Source organism: Buteo buteo, chromosome 1 (assembly GCF_964188355.1).
Source record: "Buteo buteo chromosome 1, bButBut1.hap1.1, whole genome shotgun sequence".
In the NCBI taxonomy this organism is placed as follows: Eukaryota; Metazoa; Chordata; class Aves; order Accipitriformes; family Accipitridae; genus Buteo; species Buteo buteo.
Window position 1 is genome coordinate 31,024,099 of NC_134171.1, and position 12,311 is coordinate 31,036,409.

The 12,311-nt window shown below is 45.4% G+C and overlaps 1 protein-coding gene across 1 annotated transcript in view; it reads right to left on the reverse strand.

Moving 5' to 3' along the window:
• The window catches only part of KDR (kinase insert domain receptor), a 32,666-nt gene extending 20,821 nt beyond the window's left edge, over positions 1 to 11,845 (reverse strand). Inside the window, exons 1-13 of the mRNA XM_075026012.1 lie at positions 11,654 to 11,845; positions 10,230 to 10,320; positions 9,517 to 9,713; positions 8,222 to 8,346; positions 7,728 to 7,896; positions 6,337 to 6,476; positions 5,974 to 6,142; positions 4,239 to 4,350; positions 3,982 to 4,145; positions 3,017 to 3,173; positions 1,806 to 1,926; positions 1,086 to 1,194; positions 5 to 349 (exon numbers count right to left, since the gene is read on the reverse strand). Of these exons, the coding sequence (XP_074882113.1) occupies positions 5 to 349; positions 1,086 to 1,194; positions 1,806 to 1,926; positions 3,017 to 3,173; positions 3,982 to 4,145; positions 4,239 to 4,350; positions 5,974 to 6,142; positions 6,337 to 6,476; positions 7,728 to 7,896; positions 8,222 to 8,346; positions 9,517 to 9,713; positions 10,230 to 10,320; positions 11,654 to 11,705 (1,951 nt within the window). The 5' untranslated portion in view covers positions 11,706 to 11,845. The remainder of the gene's footprint in view (positions 1 to 4; positions 350 to 1,085; positions 1,195 to 1,805; positions 1,927 to 3,016; positions 3,174 to 3,981; positions 4,146 to 4,238; positions 4,351 to 5,973; positions 6,143 to 6,336; positions 6,477 to 7,727; positions 7,897 to 8,221; positions 8,347 to 9,516; positions 9,714 to 10,229; positions 10,321 to 11,653) is intronic.
• Between the last annotated feature and the right edge of the window lie 466 nt (positions 11,846 to 12,311).

Below are 12,311 nucleotides of genomic sequence, written 5' to 3' on the forward strand. Positions count from 1 at the left end.
GTACCTTGAACAGTGAGATGCTTCACCAGGCAGTGCTGTGTTTTAGCCTTTTTGTCCTGAGCAATGCAAACATAGTCCCCTCCATCCTGGAGGGAGATGTTACGGAGGATGAGCTCTAGGGTGACATTTTCACCATTGGTATTTGAAACTGTTGCATTCAGCTTCTGGAGAGCGTTGAGGTTCTTGCAAACAGGCATGGGCAGCCCTCCAAAGGGAGTCTGCGAAGCATGAGCACTGAGTTTGTACCATGACAGCTTCTCAAAGGTGAATTTGTCTGCCGTGCATTGCAAGGACATGTTATCCTTCTCTGTGAGTTGATTCCGAGGCTGGAGGTTAATTTCAAGACCCCCTGCAAGTTAAAGAAATAAAAGAAATTCCTATTAGGTTGCACATTTTGTTGCCAACATTAACTTGAAAAAGCCATTTTACAAATATAGTCTTATCATCATCTTACCCAGTTGTAAATAAGGACACAAAACACTGAAAAAAATCAACCAACCAATCAATCATCTAAAGAGTACAATCTCATTAAAAGCAATACATTTAAAATGGATCAAAGGAATGTATACAGGAATGTAATGAATACAGTTCCTCTTCTTGCAGAAACTTACAGCCACCTAAGATGATTCTTAGCATTATAGTCCATTTTTAGATTTGGATTCAAATAATGTTTCAGCATGTGAATATGGGGACTGATTTTCAAGAAGACAGAAGCTGTTTGCCACTGGTTTTGAAAGCGTTCATCTTAGCTTTTACAGTACATCTTTATTCATTTTGTGACGCTACCATAATTTCTCTGCAGCTCTTCTAAGTGACTGCAAAAGCCCAACAGCAGTCACTCTCAGGACAACAGTGCCCATTTTGCATTGTGTTCATAGGACTGCCACTCCACTGATGCCAGCAGAACTAATCCCTTGGCTGAAGTTAGGTGGTGACTTTCAAGGCTGCCTTAGGTAAATCTAAGATCCTAAAGGATTAAAGGATTTTATAAAGGACAGGAATCGGACAACAGCGTTGAAGCACCTATCATCAGCGAAACAGATGAAATAATGTTAACATGACTGTCCTCCACAGGGTATACTTACTGGTCACGTGAAAGGAGATAACTCTCTCACTTGACCCAGCTCTGTTTGTAGCCATACATCTATACAAAGCAGATACATTCGCTGCTTGAATCACAAGGGTGCTCACAGTCTACAAAAGAACAAACAAGCAATTTCATACCATGTCAGTGCTAAAGTACATATGTGAGCCTGACCACCCCAACAGCTCAGCAAAGTGCTCTGCAGATAACTGCACAACCAAAAATCCCTCCAAAGCACAAATCCATGGCACAGTGGGAGCACAGTCCCCTCCTGGCATTTACATTTTTGTACTTAAGTATGTAACAATCAGGCAAAAGATAACAAGAAAAAGCAGCCTGCCAGAAGGCAGACTTTAGTACATGTGTTAATAAATGCTGCACCCACAACTTTTTCTGCTCTTCAGTCTCTTCAGCTTCTCCCTATTAACAGTTAATTGGCAAGATTAACTCACCTAACTTCAGACCGCTAAAAGGTAAGCATTGAAATCTAAGTAAGTTATGTTCCTCAATGCAGACTCACTTTGGGTCAGTGTCTAAAGGACTTCAAAGTGTGTATCTCTGCCTATTGGCTTCAGTAGGAGCTTGCACGACTAGCTGAGAGTAGATCCCCAAGTTTAATGACAGGTGAAAAGAGTCTCATCTCTAGTGAAATATTTCCAGACACGTGGACTGAAGAACAGGGCTAGTCATCCCCAACCAACAGAAAAGAAAATCTGCTCACCTTTGTTTTCCCGGCAATAGTAACAACTCGGTGCTTAATTTCAACCTGATTCCCACCCTTTCTCTCTGAGATCACTTTCCATTTCCTGCATGCATATGGATTGGCTCCTGAGCGAACTTTCCTGAGATACAAGTAGAGACATACACATTAGATAAGATGAATATTCGCCCTTCAAGAGAGTGGTTTTGTGTTCTTTTTATAATATGCAGATATTTGTCTGTAAATCAGATGCATCACCGGCCACAGCCTGCATCTGGGAGGGAAGAGTATGATTCTGGAAACATTTCTGTTAAACCGCGCCCTATAACCTTCTGAGACCTTTGTGCTCCGTAAAATAAGGGACCCCCCAAGCTTAAAGGTGAATTTCCTAATTAATCTGCCTGTGTCAGCTCAATCAGGATGCTTGGAGGGAAGCAGCTATTCTGGGAACAAACCTCCATTCATAAATGGATGATTCAAGTTAATTTAGTTCAAAGGAAGACAGAGAGACATAGAAATCACTGAACTCCCTACAAGAATTTCTTGAGGACAGTAGCCATTGTGTAGGAAGCAACCAGGCACCAAAGGAAGAAACTAGTGGAAATCATTTTAAAAACAACAACAGGAAAGAAGAATGCTGGGTTTTTTATGGCTTTTTTTTTTGTTTTAAAGGAAATCTGGGCTTATGGCAGGCCCAGATAAGGGAAGCTGCGTGAATCTCAGTCAGGCACTCTCTCTATCATTCCCCAACATCAATCACTGCACTTCCTCCGAGATACACTTTCACACAGATAAAGAACACCGTCACACTCAGCACTTGAGCGTAAGAAAAAAAAACACCACAAGGATCTGTAATTAGCATAAACAGCAAATTTCCTCTGTTTGGGATGGAGTTTTGGGCATGCAGCCCATAGGGAGATCTGAGGGGAGGGCACATAGATAGCTGCATTTGAAACCCTGCACAAGTCAAGATGCCCTTCAAGAAAGCATGACAGCAACAGGCAGCTCCTCACTGTGGGTGGCCCTTGCCTCTGCCGACAACGATGACGTTGGCAGAGCCTGCCTGCCACAATCTGCCTATTAAGTACAACAGTCTTTTCTTCTTTGGCCATTGGGTTTGCACTCGGTAACAAGCCTGGACAAGGGATGCACCCAAAAAAACCTCAACCCAACCCAAATATCCCTCAAGAGCTACGTAAGCCGCAGAAGATGGCAAAGGGCTGAGCACTCACTGAGGGCTGAAAGTGCACTCCTCCTCCAGCTGCCAGTGCCAGAGCACGGTGGTGGGCGGTGGGACGGCGTAGACGGTGCAGGTGAGCACCTGCGTCGAGCCATACTTGTAGGAGTCGACGGGCGCCAGCAGCGCGTTCTCACCGATCTGGGGGGGGACTGGAGGAGAGAGGAGCAGGTTACGCCTCCCGCTAACGGCTCCACCACGCGCACGCGTTAGACCCATGGCAAATAATTCACTGCCCCACACGTCCGAGTGCAACGCAGAGCGTCTCCAGGGACACGTTGGGAAGAGGTCAACCTGCCCAACACCTTGAGGATCAAGCCCTCAAGTTGCAATGCTTAGGATCTCCTATAAAATCTCCCTTCATTATCCCCCAGTCTAAAATGCAGCCCTCAGGCTCCCACCACTGTCCCTAGCCATTAAATGCATATTATTCCCCAGCCCTGATCCCACTGCATGTAGCCTAGCTGCCCTTTCCAAGACCTGCTGTCTTCAAAGCATGGAGGCTAGGCTGTTTCCTGGGGAGCAGAGAGGAGGAGGAGGAGGAGGAGGAGGGTTGCACAGGGGAGGGCAGAAGAGGAGGGACAGCCTGCATGGGGCAGGAAGGATGGGCGAGGCGGGACGGGGCCAGGATGGAGTGGGGTGGGGGAGGACTCCGGCAGCACGGCCAGCAAGGAGGGCAGGAAAAGAGCAGGATGCAGAGGCAAAGAAATAATATACAGAAAACAAAAAAACCCCCACCCACACAAAGTAGCATCACAACAACAACACCAGGAGCCTGCAGCCTCTCGAGCCTGGGGACATTGGCCACCTCTGCCCTCCCTGGGCTCAGTTTCAAGTGCTCTCCTCCCAGCCACCACCCCCACTTAAATCTTCATAGCTCCGGGATTAATTTAATCCTAAGAATGGTAATACACCACATCCACATGTGAAAGAAAGGTACCCTTTTGGTACACCACTTACCATTCACAAGCAGGGTAAACGTATGTCTCTTCTGCATCTTGTTTGTAGGGTTTGTAAGGACAACAGTGTAATTCCCGGCATCCTTTTCAGTTGCTTCAGCGATCACTAATGTGTAGCCAAGCTTAACTGTATGATTTGCATTGATGGCTTTTCCATTTTTATACCTGAAGAAAATATAGGGCACTTTGAATACTTTAGAGATTTAACTTGACTAAGAATAGCTCTGTTTTTCAAACACGTTATGTCCTGATTCTCACCATTTCACCTCTGGTGGAGGATATCCTTTAAACTTGATGGGAATTTTGACTGTGTCACCTAGCCTTGTCTCAACCACATTCTCCATTCTCTCCAGATGAATAAAAGGACTTTCTAAAAAAAAAAAACAAACAAAAAACCAAAAAACTAAATGGTCTTTCCACATGCACAAAAGTGTAAGTGCTCTTGATTTGGGTTCGCACTTAACAGCAGATGACAAGTAGGGGCCAGTGACAGGATGCCACTGGTAAAGCACAGTTGGCTCCAAACTGGGCTCTGGAGAGATGAACCCACCATGAAAACCCAGCCCTTTCCCTTGCACAGAGGAACAGACCAGTTCCCTCACCGAGGAGCTCTGGAAAGCAGAGACAAGACTCAGCTCTCAGGACGGTGTGCCAACTGCCAATCTAGTGTCAGACGTGTGTGTGTATATGTCTATATAGATATACATATATCATATATATATTTGATATACATATGATATATGCATATCATATATATAAATATATATCATATATATTTGATATACATATGATATATGCATATCATATATATAGATATATATATCACATATATATTTGATATACATATGATATATGCATATCATATATATAGATATATATATCACATATATATTTGATATACATATGATATATGCATATCATAAAACTGGCTCAATCTACTCATTCCAGGAAACAATAGTATTCAAAACTACAATGTGATAAAGTTAGATACTTTCAGCCTCTTCTCATGTATCTATTTGAACCATTGCAGTCACAGAATACCTTGAAATAATTTACATTACTTTTTTTAAGTTATAAACTTGCATTCAGACTAAGATAGCAATTAGCCTTTTGACTAAGATTCAGGATGGTATGGACTTAATATCTGGTACACCTAGTATGGCACATGACCTTGTTTTGGCTTCTGAAGAGAAACAGAAAAAACCCGGGAGAAAATTGAGTCTATCTTAAATCACTGCCACATAATAACTTCGAATGTTAAAAAAAAAAAAAAGCCATTAATATTCTGGCCCTTGAAATCACACCTCAGGAAAACCAGCCTCCTTCAAATTTTAAAACCCTTTGTCTGACTCGGTTACCAAAAATGGGCCAGTCTCATGCAGGTAATTTTTTTCTAGAAGTAAGCCAGTGGAGCTGCTGGGTCTGTGCCCAAGAGGGGCTTAAGAAAAGGCTGTAGGACATGGCCTTGTACTTCTCTATGCACTTAGCCAGAGTTGTTTCCTTTGCATCATTTCTGTATAACCCAAACTCCATTTGATTGATCTATTCATAATGTAAAAGCTGAAAGTTCTATTTTCCTAGCTTCATTCATGCTGATCCATGACTCTTGTCCTGCAGAGCCACCAGAATCTAGCCTAAGTTCACCTGGAGTGAGAACAGGCAACCCTTATACAAAGTCATTTACACAAACTCAGCTTTACAGGACCTCAAGGAGGTCATCACAGAAGAGGACCAGAGGCTTACCTCAGTTTATTTTACTGCCCATTTTCCTATGGGATTCTACAGCTTTCAGTAACATACAACATCCTTTAAAATCTTATCATTAGCTAAACTTGTGGTATAAAAATAATCCTATAGTAGGTGCAAGAGAAATACTGTAGCTGCAGTTTGGTTCATTTCTGTCATTTGATTCATCGCCAAGATACCTTCTGCGTCCCAGTAATCAATCCCAAATCTGAAGCAACCAACAAAACTGAAGTAGAAGATGCCATACCATGGATAATGAAGTAACTGCTGTTTTTCATGTTCATACGACCACTGGATGCTGCGCAAGTATATCGACCTCTGTCACTTAAGGACACACTGTCAATGGTAAGAGTGCTTACAAACTTCTTTACTTCTCCTGCAGTGGTTTTTAAATCCCTTATGGTGGCACGTTTTTCCTATAATAGATAAAAGACAGAGGTATTTGGGAATTGTATCGCTATTTCTCTTGTCATCCTTGGCACACCTGTATACACTAGAAATTTCTTTGTGCATTATCATCTGCTTTGTCAATATCATAAAGGGGGAGCGACACTACACCTAAATCAAATTTCAATGTGATGTTGGCACCTTTAAGTTATTAAGGATTTACCTTGATGGAAGGGTAGTCCCATTTAAAATCAATTCCTACATTCAGCTCCGTCCTTACAGTGCAATTGAGAACAAGTTTTTCTCCCACTGCCAGCTCTACTTGGTAGTGCGGGCTCATTGTCAGGTCATAAATTCGGTATCCTAAAGAAAGACAAAGGCACACACAAAACATGGGGGTAAGAAGAGGTTTCTTTACAGCACTCAGCACCAAATTTCCCAGGTGAATTCACCAAAACCCCGGCTACAAAGAGGCCCCTCGATGCCCCAGTGCAGCACGATGTCGGGCGTACAAAGGAGCCTGGAGGGAGGGGGTATGCCTGCCCTGAGCACTTCCCATTTGAGAGCTGCATCAGACAGCAGCGCAGCAGCATGTACGCATTTGATCAGAGCCCCCCCGGCGGTGGGAGCAGGCAGAAGATGGTGACTCACACAGTTCCTCTGCCTTAGACACCTTCTTCTTACCCTTGTGAGACCTGAAACTAAAGGAGATATATCACCTTCCCCAGCAGTAAGCGGGAACTTTATTAAAAATAACAGTCTGGCATTGGCAAAATTATCCAAAGATTACTTTGTGCAATAAAATATTTAAAATATTCCAAAACAGAATATTCTGAATGCAGAAACTCTGCAGAAATTCTGAATTTGCTCCAAATCAGAGTGAGGACTCATGAATTTGGTGGAGAAGCAAGAGCCTGCTGTGCAGAGAAAAGGGTGGAGGGCTGCTACCCCTTCCTGCCGAGCAAGGAGAGACTGCCCTGGTGCCCTCTGGCCACTTGAAGTGGTCACTGTGTCCTCAGCCAAAAGAAAAATAGCTGCAGTTTCAGCTCAGGCTTGGGCCTCCACAGAATCACCATGTTATTTCTGGGTTTTGATGAACAGCTGACAAAATATACTAGGAGAGCATAAACCCCTGTGAGAGTCAGGACATACATCTGAAGGAGACAAGACAACCTAGCTCCTAGTGCGACCTTCAGATCCCCCATTCCCTTGGTAACCGCTCAGAGCAATTCCTTTCCATCTGCTGCTGATAGATGCCTGCCTCTAGTTCCCTTCAGCTATGAATTGGATCCTGGATACGTGAATAAAGTACAGAATAGAGTAATTTTAGGAAAAAGGCTTGCATTGTCAGGAAAAAAAAATAAAATTCCTGGCATCTATGTAAAACACTAAAAATAGAAGCACTTATCCCAATGATGAACCAGTAAGAACACAATACATTGCATTTAAAAGAAAAGTAATATATATCACAACATCCATTTTGCATTAGCTGCATTGTCAGTATTGAATAACCTAGAGTCCAACCAAATGTAATTGGTTCAGTATGTTGCAGCGAGCAAAATAACATTGGCTATAGAGAAAAAAAAAAAAAACAAAAAAAAACCTTTGGCTTACCTACAACTGCAACTATGTATATCACAGACTGGTAGCTTTCATCATCTATTTTAGCTTCACAGAAGACCATGCCCGCATAGTTGATTAAATGACTGGGTATAGTGAAGCCTTTTTTATTATTCCACGAAATTGATTTACCATCAGGAACAAATATCTTTTCTGGATATTTCTGTTTGAAATATTGATAAAATACATAGTCAGATTTCAAAAATCAAACAACCCTGAATTTTCAAGTCTAACATTTTCCATAACCACAGGGTCCCAGTTTTAACATCCTAGCTCAAGCAATCTCCCTTTCATAGGCAATCACTCCACACTTCGAGAGCGCACGATCATGGACAAATACAGTTACAGCACTCACCTTGTAATCACAGGCTGTAAAATTTCCAAGGATGGAAAGAAGTTTTTAAGAAATATATTTATACTTCAAGCAATGTATTTTTGTCACAGTGATTTCAACTAACTCTTAAAAAAATAACAGGCTTTTTCCTTACCGCATGTAGAGATACATTGAGATTTGATACGGTTCCAAGGCACGGCACTACCACAGTTTTATTCTTAGTGATGTATACAATGCCAAGCTGATCACTAACTGAAGTCACAAATGGAGATCTGTAATCTAGAAGAATATTCAATTAGTAAATGGATATTATTTGTCATGTGATTATGGAGGAAACTTTTCCAATTTTGTTCTTTCCCTGTCTATTTCTTCTCAAACCAGTTTTCTTCTTTTCTATGTAGTGAAACACTTAAGTGATGAGACTAAACAAGGGGTACATACTTTGACAGCCATCCCCTCCCCAGCTTTACAATATCAGTATTCTCAAAACAGTTACCAGCAGCAGTGCGCACTTTGGAGAATAGCTTCCTGCCACTGCAGTCTTTGTGCAGACAAGAATCTGATTTACCCTAGTGTGACTTTCCCTGCGTAAGTATTACTGGAAATATCAGTTAAAGGTAGTGGCATGCCACATTGGCTCCCCCAATGGCAGCATCCCTTTTAAAGTCAGACCAAAAAAAAAAAAAAGTAAGTTCATGATCTTATAAAACAAGCTAACCCATGTACATAATAACATCTCATTTTTCAAGATGGTATCTATAAGTTAACAATAAAAAGGAAAAAGGGCACATAAGAAAACGAGTATGACGCCACCGGTGCAAAAAGGCAGATACGTCAAAGAATGTGCTTAGTTAAGCTGAGCGTATAACTAGAGGCTTTGCAGTGTCTGTGATGCTCAGCTGTGCTGCTACCAACACAAGTGACAGCCTGAGTTTGAAAGCTTAGTTTTTACAGCCCAAACAGATTTTACCATCACAGTCAGCAAGTGTATGGAAGTTTACATTTTGGGTTTGGGGTTTTTTTAATGGTATCAGATAGTACAAATTGTAAAAGGGATTGGATTTGTCATTTTTAATAAATATACATCTCTGTAATCTTCCCTTGTACAAAACTCGTGCTGAGGTCAGTAATAGCTCTGCATTCATGACCACAGGATCAGAGTGCAGTGGAGATATGTATGCTAAGTTCTAGGTGGAGGCGAATACCAGACCAAGTACTACACACAGCAGGTCCGTTCAAAATTACAGGTACGAAGGCTTTTCTGTTGATAGCAACTAGCATACTGGCAGGTAATTACTCAACATGAAAACAAGAAAAATAACAGTTTCACAGGACCAAAAATTCTAGGATTAATAAATTTTAATGTCAAAATCATTTTGAGATACTTGATATCCCTTTTTTCTCTTGAGGCTAGGGGAAGAGCCACCTAAGGTCTGCGTGAGCACTTACCTTGAACGTAGACATAAATGGTTGTAGCTGCCTGGTTGTCCCTGTACAGGCACCTGTAATCCCCTGTGTCATTGCCGATGACTCTGAGGAGAGTAAGTGTCTTGCAGTAGGGGCCATCGCTGCAGTCTGTCACAGAGATACGCTTCTCAGCACTGCTCTGGTTGCTTGGCCAGGACCACTCCAGAGGTCTCTGACCACTGGGAAAGCAAAAGTTAGAGGAGCATGAGCATGTGATGAGTGCCAGTACTGATGCTAATGTCACAAACCCCAGCCCTGCTAGTCTCTACAGCTATGGAGAGGAACAGGCTTCCTCCTGTCTCATGGAGCATCAAGCCACGTAGGATAAATTCATGTAAATTGTCCTATTGTTAATACCTATAAGGAAGCTACTTGAGATTTACGTTCTGCTGAATCTAAGTGACACAGCGCCCAGAAGGGAGCGAGGGCAAGAGCATGGCTCACCAGCGGGCTCCATGAGGACCCAGCTGATGCTTCCTCCTCCCAGCCGCCCTGTGCTCCCCAGCTCTCCCTTGCTGCAACAATCTAAGATCATTTCTAAAGTCTGTCAGGGAAAAGAGAGGTGGGAGGCACAAAGGGAGTGGAGAGTAACGAGAGTGATGATGGGAGAGAGACCAAATCACCTGTGATTCTGTACAAAAACTCACTACATAAATTACCCCCATCAAAATCATGCTGGACAGATTTGCCCTTACCTGCAGGTAATATTTAGAGTGTCATTTGCAGTTATTGTGAGGACATCTTTTTGGATGCTAAGGGTTGGCTGATCCAGAGAATGAAATAAACCTGCAAAAACATGTATAAAAACCTTCAGATCGACCCAATGTACAGAGTAAATGATACTCAGTCAGAAAAGCATTATATATAGAAATGTGCAGCATGTTTTAAGCGGACACTTTCACATCACCTACTCAGCAGTGAAGGGTAAATAATGACTTTTAACACATCCCAGAAAGTTCAAATACTCTGTCATAACAGGAAGCAAAGGCAGATGGTCAGCAGCTAGCTGCACAGCACTACAATTCAGGCAGCCAGGGTGGAGTTCCTGTTTTCTTGCATTGCCAACTTCAAGGTCTAACAAGAGGATGTGGGACATTGAAACGAAGTGAACCTTCATCTGATGATCTCACTCCCTGGGGAAAGGGATTACTAACTTTTCTTATAATAAATTGAGTATACTTACGTTCTTCAAGACTGCTGATCAATGAACTATGTGAAGAAACTATTTCACAGTTTGTACAAATTTGAGATCCCGTGAGTTTAGTTTAGCCCATGATTTTCTAAGATTGCCTCTTGTGTTCTAAGCAGTTAAGCAAAAATCTATTACTACCAGATCGTATTCGTGCATGGGCTTTCATCACGCCCACCCCGAGCCACCCGCGCCCGCGAGGGCTGCGATCTGGGTGCCAGTGCTCGCTCTGAGGCAACAGCCCCGCTTGCACAACATTTGCGAGTACCGCAGGGAGAGATTTTCTGTCCACCCTGGCTGCTCCCGTCACTGTCAGGAATCCCGCCTCACCGGGGTGAGCCAGCAGCCCCAACCAGGACAGCTTGGCCAGCTACGACGGGCGACAAGAAAGTGCGGCCAGACCGGGACCTTCCCTGTTTCCCTAGTATTTCCCCACGCTTTGATCCCTGGCATCCCCAGCAGGTTCTTCGCTGATGACGGGTTTCCCGCATTTGGCTCCAGGGACATTTTGCTCTTGGAAACAACGGCTGATGCTAGAGCCAAGCGAGCAGGACACTATGCCATGGCAGGCAGCCCTCTCCGACGGGCCAGGTCCGGCCCGCCGGACCGGAGAGGGCAGGAGGATGGGAGAGGAGAGGGCAGGAGAAGAGAGGAGAGGAGAGGGCAGGAGAAGGGAGGAGAGGAGAGGGCAGGAGAAGAGAGGAGAGGAGAGCAAGCCCGCAGCGCTGGGCGCCCCGTCCCCCCGCACGGCTCGCACTGCCTCACCCGCTCTACCAGCCCTGGCCACCGCAAGGGAAACCCGCACCCGCGCCGCTCCCGGCACCCGATCGTCCCCGCGCCCCCTCTCCTCGGGGCCCCGCGGGGCTGCCGGACCCCGGCGGCTCCCCGACAGGCCGGACCCGGGGCACCCGGGGGTCCCCGAGGGCTTACCGGGAGCCAGGCACAGCAGGACCGCCAGCAGCCGCGCCGCAACGACCTCCATCCCGCGGCCGCCGGGCGCTGCGGGGCGCGAAGCGAGCCCTCCGCCCGACGCCGCCGTCGGGCCGGCAGCCGAGCCGAGCCGAGCCGGGCAGGGCCGAGCCGAGCCAAGCCGAGCCGAGACGAGCCGAGCCGAGCCGAGCCGCGCCGCACGGCGGGGATGCGGGACCCCGGAGAGCAGCACCGCCCCTCTTGTGCCCGGGGGCGGTGCCTGTGGCCGCGACCCCGCCCCCCGCCGCCGTGGCCCCGCCCCCCGGCCCCGCCCCAGGTCCCCGCGGCGGAGCCCGCCGGGGATGCTCTGGTTTGGAGGGGGTCCCCGGGGGCTCTCCTCCCTGCTCGGGGGCAGGAGGGCCTCAGGCAGAGCAAGTCAACGTCGCCTGGCCCTTCGTCGTGCGTGTTTGGGGTTTCTTAAAATCCCCTCAACAGAAGTGACCCTGAAGACCAACCCTATGGGGCACACGCAGTGAGACGCAGCCATCTTCCCACTGGCAGCCGCTTCATCCAACCGGGTTTGAAGAGTCTGGCGGTATCAGTGATGAGTTCACAACATGGGACTCGCCAAATCATGTACCCTTCCCCCCGCCCAGCCTAACTGGTCATATCACATCTA